Source organism: Cyprinodon variegatus, unplaced genomic scaffold, assembly GCF_000732505.1.
Source record: "Cyprinodon variegatus isolate N-32 unplaced genomic scaffold, C_variegatus-1.0 Scaffold717, whole genome shotgun sequence".
Taxonomy (NCBI): Eukaryota; Metazoa; Chordata; class Actinopteri; order Cyprinodontiformes; family Cyprinodontidae; genus Cyprinodon; species Cyprinodon variegatus.
Genome location: NW_015151170.1, coordinates 257,528 through 266,410, shown reverse-complemented (window position 1 = coordinate 266,410; position 8,883 = coordinate 257,528). Strand labels below are relative to the sequence as shown.

At 38.7% G+C, this 8,883-nt stretch overlaps 1 protein-coding gene across 2 annotated transcripts in view; it reads right to left on the bottom strand.

Moving 5' to 3' along the window:
- Positions 1 to 8,883, bottom strand: part of rexo1 (REX1, RNA exonuclease 1 homolog) — a 25,982-nt gene that overhangs the window by 2,156 nt on the left and 14,943 nt on the right. For both annotated transcript variants that reach the window (XM_015394991.1, XM_015394992.1), the window contains exons 8-15: positions 7,553 to 7,678; positions 5,045 to 5,185; positions 4,836 to 4,949; positions 4,671 to 4,744; positions 4,469 to 4,579; positions 4,199 to 4,314; positions 3,986 to 4,124; positions 1,826 to 1,946 (exon numbers count right to left, since the gene is read on the bottom strand). In XM_015394991.1, coding sequence (XP_015250477.1) covers positions 1,826 to 1,946; positions 3,986 to 4,124; positions 4,199 to 4,314; positions 4,469 to 4,579; positions 4,671 to 4,744; positions 4,836 to 4,949; positions 5,045 to 5,185; positions 7,553 to 7,678 — 942 coding nt within the window. The remainder of the gene's footprint in view (positions 1 to 1,825; positions 1,947 to 3,985; positions 4,125 to 4,198; positions 4,315 to 4,468; positions 4,580 to 4,670; positions 4,745 to 4,835; positions 4,950 to 5,044; positions 5,186 to 7,552; positions 7,679 to 8,883) is intronic.

Genomic DNA, 8,883 nt, shown 5'->3' with positions numbered 1-8,883 from the left:
GTTACTTACTTTCAGAAACCTCATTCTGGTCCAATTCAAAGGCTTTCCAATAAAATGACGACGCCCTGTTGGCTTAAGCCCGACGTACAATGTGCGATTTTCGAGGCGATTTTCCAGTCGTGCGAGAATTTTTCGATCGGGCCGACTTTCAGCCTCAGAGTCGTGTAGTGTACAGGGGGTTACGAGCAGCGATCAGCCTCTCAAGACCACTTCCCGATAAGGAATCGTGAGGTCGGGAGAAAATCAAACATGTTTGATTTTCCCCCGACCGTCGTGGGCTAATCGCTCAGTGGGCAAAGAAGGATTCTTCTTTTTCTTCTTCCTCTCAGATGTAAACACAGCAGCATGGCGGGGATGCAATGAGTGAAATGCAGTTCTGTCTGTAAAATTGACGGAGCGTAGTAGCCACATCGTCGCCTTTTCTTTTTAAGACTTTCAGCACAAAATTGCACAAATTATAAAGGCAGTGCGGTTCACTCTAGTGAGCTTCATTTTCCCCTTCTATTTGTTCGGCTTCCGGATAGACGAGTCAGAGCAGCTCCATCTCACTGTGGAGCTGAGTCCAACGTGGTTTTTAGACGTACAGTGTGAGCAGGTAGATCGCAGAGCGTCGGGCCGAACATAAATCGTGAGCTGTGAACTCACACTGTACGACGAAACCCTGCGATTAGTCGAACAATGTGAGCAGTAGCTGCGTGCAACGATTGAAAAAAATCGCACGGTGTACGTCCGGCTTTATTGTTTTTTCTCTGGTTTTTTCACTTTGTTTTTGTTTCATTGTGTTAACTGAAAACTCTGTTTACACCTTGAAGCTTTCTCTCTCCATTTTGTTTCCTGAAAAGAGATCACTCGGGACAAACTCTTTAAATAACCCTTCGTAACGTATATGTAATACAAAACCATAAGATATGACAACAGATTTTGATAGAAATTGTAATCTTACTCAGATCAGAAAAGTTGCTTTGGGTTACAAAAGGCAGCTGCTTACCAACCGTGCTCACGTCTCGGGAAGTGGCCACGATTAACAATTAAAGAAGTATTTTATACAACTCCAGTCTGCCACATCATCATATTTTACATCGTACACGTTAGCAGATGAGGAGACATCCATGGCTCCAGCCTTATCAATATATTACACTTTGTTCTTAGCTGAAGGAGGCCACTCTCATTCCATTCCCAAATCTCTGCCACGTACAGAATGAAGATTATAACTGTATATAGCCGGACCGAGGAACTGGGCTAATTAGATCAACTACTGGGGAAAACATCAGCATGCAGCTAAGATTAAGGTGTAATAAACTCATAAATCATAAATCATAATTATCCTAACAATTGCTTAGTAAACGTACAGGTTTTACATGCTCAATAAGTGAGAAAAGGAAGTAATNATCATAAATCATAATTATCCTAACAATTGCTTAGTAAACGTACAGGTTTTACATGCTCAATAAGTGAGAAAAGGAAGTAATAAAGCAAAAAGAAAGTCAGCAATTCCCCAGCAGAGGTTTAAATTTAAGAGGAAAAGTTCACGATCAAGTGTGAAAAAGCAGAACAATGGCAAAAAAATGATTACATTGCCATAATGTTTTCAAACTTAAATCAGCAAATCTAATGAACACCAAACAGGTTCAGCAGATCTTTTCCTGGGCAGACTAAATGCAGAGATACATTTTTTTTTTTTTTTTTTTTTATAAATGTGGCATAAAATGGGGAGAAATAAACTGTTTTATTTTAACACTATAAGATACAGAGAGAGTAAATAAATAAATGACAACATACTGGAGAGAAAAAAATAAGTTGTTAAAATTGTTGTTTTGTTTCTCACCATTGTCCTGGATGATGCGTTTGAGGTAATCGGCCATCAGGTTCTTCAAGGCACGTTTGTAGGGCAGACCGAGGCGGTGAGGGAACACGATGGCGGTGTCAACGACCGAACTGTGGATGAGCTGGAATAGAAGAGAGACAAACACAGATAAAACCAGAGGCTTCCACACTTTTCAGCTTCTGACTCACGAAATGGTACCAGAGTTGCCTGATGACCCAAAACGTTCGTCCAGTTTAAAACATTGACGAGAGTATCACGATGAGTATCATGGTGTTACAAACAGCATCAAGGAATTGGTTTTGACCATTTTTAAGACGATGTGTTCATCTTGTTGCTCCTAACTCACCTGTTTAGCTGCCTTTCTCTATTATAAAGGAGCCACTATAGGAGCTCCTACTTTAGCTACGCTTATATGTTTCTCGCACATAGAAAGTACACCCTAGTTCACTGCTTCTTTATTCCTTTAGAGGCTGCTAACGCTGAGCCCGGTTCTGGTTCTGCTGCAGGTTTCTTACTGTTTTTTTCTCTCCACTGTCACTACATGCATGCCCGGTGTGAGGGATTGCTGCAGAGTAGAGACTGACACGGGAGTGGATTTTCACTCCTGTCCCGTCCCACTCCCACAGAAAAAAATTGTGTCCCGTCCCGATCCCGGGCCAGAGTAGAAATCTAAATCCTGTCCCGTCCCACTCCTGGTGAAATCACTCCAACTCCCATCCTGCTCCCATTCAGAATGACTCCCGCTCCCACACTACTCCCATTCTTGTTTTTGAGCGCGGGTGAAAAACTCAGGGTGGAAGCACTGTTGGTTTTTGGGTCGTGTAGTTTTTTTGACTCGCATTATAGTGTAGGCTTCAAGGAAAAAAACTACAAAATGGCGGCGCCAGTACTGGATTTGTTTCTTTCTATTTTATTTTATTTTTTGGCATCGATCCTAGTTTTTTTTTTTTAGTTATTATTGGTTTGCTCCCGCTCCCGTCTGCTCCCGTTAATGTTTAATCCTGTACCGTCCCAATCACGTGATCGTTACTAATACTGACTCCCATCCCTCGGGAATCCTGTGACCCGTGGGATTCCCGAAAAAATGTCAGTCTCTACTGCAGAGTCAGCAGCACAGTGCAAGCGATGCAAAGCTAATGACTCGCAGTAGTCAGCTGGGTTTCCTAAGATGGTAAAATGTTCCAATCAGCCTGGATAATTTGATATGACAGTTACTGTTAGATGCCTTGAGATGTGTGTAAAAAAATATTTTGGCTTTGTTTTACAGAAGGAAAAAAAATTAGCCTTTAGTTAAATAAGCTGGTATCTATCAAGGACAGATTCCCCTTTTTTTACCACTTTTTTCTTCCTCTTAACTTTCCCTAAATACACAAAGACAGCCGTCTGAACAACCAGATTTTCTGCAGTGACCTTCTCTAACTTCCCTCTCTCCAGTTTTCTTCACAATTGTACTGAACAGAACATGTCTGTGACAAACATTTTTTTTCTATTTATATGTAAAAAATGTTTTTTTCTGATGATATTTAATGATATTTATTCTCATTAACTCTTCAGCCAAAATTAATCAAAACCCTTTCTTAGTGACTTTTGGTGATCTGAGTTTTGTGATAAATTTAATGATATTCTAATCCAGAGGTTCCCAAAATGGGTTCAGGATTCGCTGGGAAGGTCTATCACTGAGTGGGGTTCACCAGGTGATTTCACAATCAACATAGTGAGATTCCTAAGGTAAATAAATGAGGGCCAAAAACATACCATGAAATAAGTGAAAATAAAATATTCAACGATGAAATATTATTACATAAAATTATTATTTTATTTAATAAACTTTATATTAAATTATTTAATTGATTTTTAAGAAAAACACATTAACTTAAAAAGGTTCATGTATTTTTAGGGTCTCCCCTCACCCTGGCAGCTGTTTTTTTGGGGTCACAGCCTGGAATGTTTGGGAACCCTGTTCTAATCTATTAAAAAGTAAATTATAAGATAAATGAGAGGTCAGATTATTAAACTATTAGTTGCTAAATTATCTGGCAGCTCCAGCATTCCTGCTTTCAAAACAGATTCCATTCCTTCTTAGGACTACGGAAGCCTGAATGAGGCTTTTCTGTGGTTCACATGCAGCTAAAACAATAAGCAGCTGAAGATGAAGCTCACCTTCAGCGCCAGCAGGTCGCTCTCCAGACTGTGACCGATGAGGATGGACTCGGCCCTGAACATGCTGAGCAGCACAGCCTGGACATCTCTCAGAGTGATGGTGGCGTTCACCAAGTCCTCCTCAGTGACGCCAGAGAATCTGTCAGAGATGCAGTTTATTCTCACTGACTCTCTCCGAGTTCACACGCTGCTGAGACTCAAATGTTTCCTCACCGCGTGTTGTAGTCAACTACTTTGCTCTCTGGCTTGACAAAGGTGTCGTAGATTACTTTCATCTCCGAGTCGATGACTGTCACTCTGGTCAGCTCCAGACCCTGCTTGGTATAACACTGATCACACAGACACAAGGAAATGGATCAGCTGTGATACTAAAGCACAAAAAACAGACCCAAATGAAAGTTTATGGTGTGACTTTCTGCATCAGCTGTAGAAGCAAACATCTGATGAAAAGGCAGAGCGTGGTCCTGTTTCAGGATCACTCACCATCTCACAGTCCAAAGCAAACACTCCTCCGTTTCCATCCACAGGCAGCGGCTTGCTGAACGTTGACACAAAGCCATCTAGGGACTCCTTACGGCCGTCCTGAACGTGTTGCTATGGTAAAACATTCAGATGAGCATAAAAAAAAAGACGAAATTCACACAATCTTAGTAAAAACAGTATTAGGAAAACTTCTCTTATTTACTTTCCCAATTTGGCATCCAGGAGCTCCCACAGCTGCTGAGCAACAGCTGTATGTGGTCTCCCAGCCTCCAGCGACTAAGAAAGAGGGGAATAAAACGTGTTCTTGAGTGTCTGAATCAGACAGAGAGAGTTATTTAAAATTCAGACTGAAATCCAAAGCGTTTACCTCGGTTCCTGCGTAAACGCCCCCAGTGGTAGCTACACTCCTCTTTCCGTATGCAGCTGCCGTTAACATTGATCTTATACTCTGCACCACAGCGACAGCAAATCTTGTTGAACGCTGGAGGAAAATGAGCAAAATACTTTAATTTAATGAAAGTTGATGATAATATACATTGCATGGGATAAAATGAGGTCTGTTATTAATCTACTGACGGTCTGGACTGATCTTTTTCTCTGGAAGGTTATGAATGATGGCCCTTCCAGAGGCCTCTGGGTTCGGCCTCGGGTATCCGTGCTCCTGCAGCTGTTCCTCTGTCATCAGGTAGGCCTTCAGCTTCCTGTATAGGTTAGCTCCTGTAATAAAAAAAAAAGGCAGCGCCTGGATGAGGTAAATTTACATTTTTCACATAATCAACTGGATTTAAAGCTGTTTCTATGCCACATACAAATATTTTTTATATTTAGTTAACATCACAGGACTTACTACATATGTCCTTTCCACTAATAATTCATATTTTATTGTGTCTTATTAAATGGCTGTGAAAATGTTAAAGAAGCAGCCTTTTATCATTGCTCTTTTCGAATACAGTCTTCCTGTTTTGTTCATGTAGAAAATGGTGGCAAAGATATTCTGAGCTTACAGAACCAAACAGGCAACAATTTTTAGTCTGAAGATTTGATGGAAGGATAAAAACAGCATAGTCTGGTCTGTTGGAGCAGATGATTTTTAAGCACTAAGCTCACTGGAGAATGGGGCAGGAAGCTGCTAAAGAGAAACTATTTCAAATCATTCTTTTTCTTCTTCTCTGAATCACCCATTTTTTTTTCTTTTTAGTTTTTTATTTTATTTGCTAGCTTAAACCAGACCTGCTTCTTTTCTCTTCTTTCACTTTGCATTGGGCCGCTCATGTTTCCCCTTATTATGCAAAACCTATAGAGTGACAAAGTGAGGTGAATAACCCAAAGTTACCATCAGTCACTTCGACCAATCAGTGGTTTGGGAATCCTTCCTGACCTCCCTATTGGTCACCTCATCCTGCCTTCAAAGGTTAAGCTCACTGTCTGCTGGTGGAAGCGTTTCGCTAGACATGTGACTTAGCACGGCGGACAGAGAATAAGTCCTACAGAGAGGGCAGGTAGTCTAAAACTAGATACAAACACATAAACAAGCTCACATACCTCTAACTGTCAAAATAAAACGCTTTTATAGTGCAGACTCCAAGTCCTCAAACAGACTGGTTTCTATCCTATGTGGTTGAATAATGAGGTAAATGGGTACAAAAACAATTTCTGAATTAAATTGATATCAGATAATCTTGGTGCTATTTTAGATCAAGACTTTTCATTTAAATCTCACATAAAGTTTCTAGACTTTCCTTCTTTCATGTCCAGAATTTTGCAAAAATTAGAAATGTATTGTCCAGTGGTGATGCTGAAAAAAAAAACAGTCCATACTTTTGTAACCTCAAGGCTGGACTATATAATGTATAGTTTTTTATATATACAATTCTTTACAATCAGGAAGTCCACAAACTAGTAAAAATCCTTTAACTGATCCAAAGTGCTGTTGATAATAAAAAATAGGGACAATATTTCTCCTAGCTTAGCCTCCCTTTGACTTCCTGAACTACATTTTAAATCGTCCTCTCACATATAACGCCCTACATAACGATGCTCCATCTGATATCAGAGATCTGATTGTTCCTTATATTCCTAATGCAACACTTTGCTCTCAATCTTCAGGTCTATTAGTGGTTCCTAGAACTTCTGAAGTAGAATGCTGCTATAGGGTTAGGCTGCTGGAGGACATTGGGGACACTTTCCTCACACTCTGCTTAATCCTACTTCTAACCTCCAATTGTGTAATATTTGTCAGTTCAACCCCCAACTTTATGTTCTGTCTGCATTTTCTCGCCATATAAGCTTCATCTGGTCTGATTCTGTTTTGCTCTGGGATCATTCTGCAGGGAGGTATTAGCTGAGTTGATGCCATCAACACCCAACGATTATAGATGATGGAGTTGGTCCTGTTTTTCAGTGCTTTGTCACAAGGGCACAGATTTTTGAACAGCAGGGAAAACACAAAAAAGATTTCAACTTAAGTTAAATTAGTGTAAACTGGACTTAAACTAGTGCTCAATTATATACTTTCACAATAACATGTTAATTTTAATTAAGAAGGCTATTAGATTAAATAAAAAGTGTTTATTGTTCAGTAATAGCAACATTAAAGCTGCAAACCTCCAGGCTTAAAATAGTTTTATTTAATATTTTCTCTATTTATCTATTATTCTATTTCTAATTATCTTCTATACTCTAAAATTGAAGGAAAACAAAAGGAGCAAGATGTTTATCCTGGTGATCTCCTTGTGATTTAGTTAAACTTAAGCCCAGTTAACGCATCCCCTGTGATGCGAGGTCATGGGATGGTAGCTGATGAGGGGGTAAACAGAACGAGAGGTCGTCACATGGCTGTTTGAACAGCTTGGGTGTTACAAAGATGCTGCTACAGCAGACGCTAAGCAACAGCGGAAAAAGAAAACAATAGAAAAAAAAAAACTATTCTCTCGTTTATTGGAGATATAATCTGCTGTCTCTGTGGTTTAGCATATGATCCAGGGACATATAAAGAGCTTATCCCAGAAAAATAACCAAGAAGAAATGAGCACATGTGTCTTGTGACTGCAAACAGAGACCGCTGTAGAGCCGCCCCTTCCTTACCAAACAGTTTCTCCTCCTGCTGTTTACCCGACCTGTTGACAGTGAAGCTGGTTGTGGCTGCGTGGCGGCCACCCAGAACCTCCTCGTGGGACTGAGCCCTTCTTTTTGCTGCAATCCCAGCATCCTCTGCAGAAAATACACAACAGATCCAGCAACATTCATTCATGAAACACAATTTCATCCATTATATTCAAGTGTAACTAAAGAAATGGAAATAAGCAAAGACCAATTGCACTAATATTAACGGGCATTTCATTTCTTTGTTCTTTACTGTATATAATTTCAAATAAAAACAGAATCATGTTAACATTTTAAAAACATTTCTGGGGGAGCATGCCACCGAACCCATTATTAAAGAAATGCAATTTCTATAATTCAATCTGAAAACAGAAATACAGAAATAACTATCTATATCTATCTATCTATCTATCTATCTATCTATCTATCTATATATATATATATATATATATATATATATATATATATGTATAGATATAGATCTATATAGATATAGATCTATATAGATATAGATCTATATCTATATAGATATAGATCTATATCTATATAGATATAGATCTATATAGATATAGATCTATATCTATATAGATCTATATCTATATAGATCTATATCTATACATATATATATATATANATAGATAGATATAGATAGTTGTAGATATATATAGACATATGTTTATATGCTAAGAAAATTCTAGAAAAAATAAAATCTGAAATTAAAATGAAATTTACCAATTTCCAATTATAAAATGTGTCCTTCACATGCAATAATAATGAAAGCCACTCCATACACAAGCAGGTCATGTCTGCCAGAAAAGAGATGCTTAAATAAAAATGATGGTGGAATGGATGTTTTTGAAGTTTCAGAGACAGCACAGTGTCCAAAGTAGATCAGTGTTGCAAAGCCAAAACAACAACATTGTGCATCATTTTTATGTTTATGTAGTTAGTTGAACCAAAGTCAGGGACAGTCAAAAAGTTACAGATATTCATCTAGTTGATATGGATTCTCTGTTTAGCTTGTTGAATATTAATAAAAATGACTGAAAATTAATTCTTGAGTCAGTTTAAGTATGACCATTAAGAACTCTGGGTTAGACTGAGGTCAAAATAATCAGTAACGGCCCTAAAAAGCTTTTATCCCTTGATCCTTATCAAGCCTTTTCTCCAGGAATCTCTGATTCAGGTTCAGATTTCAGTCCTTAAGTGTTTGTACCTACCAACAGTTATCTTTTTTCTTTGATATTTGATCAGTTAAAACTAGTGTTGTGCCGACGGCATACCTGGCTGTGCAGTATCGGCTAATACCGATA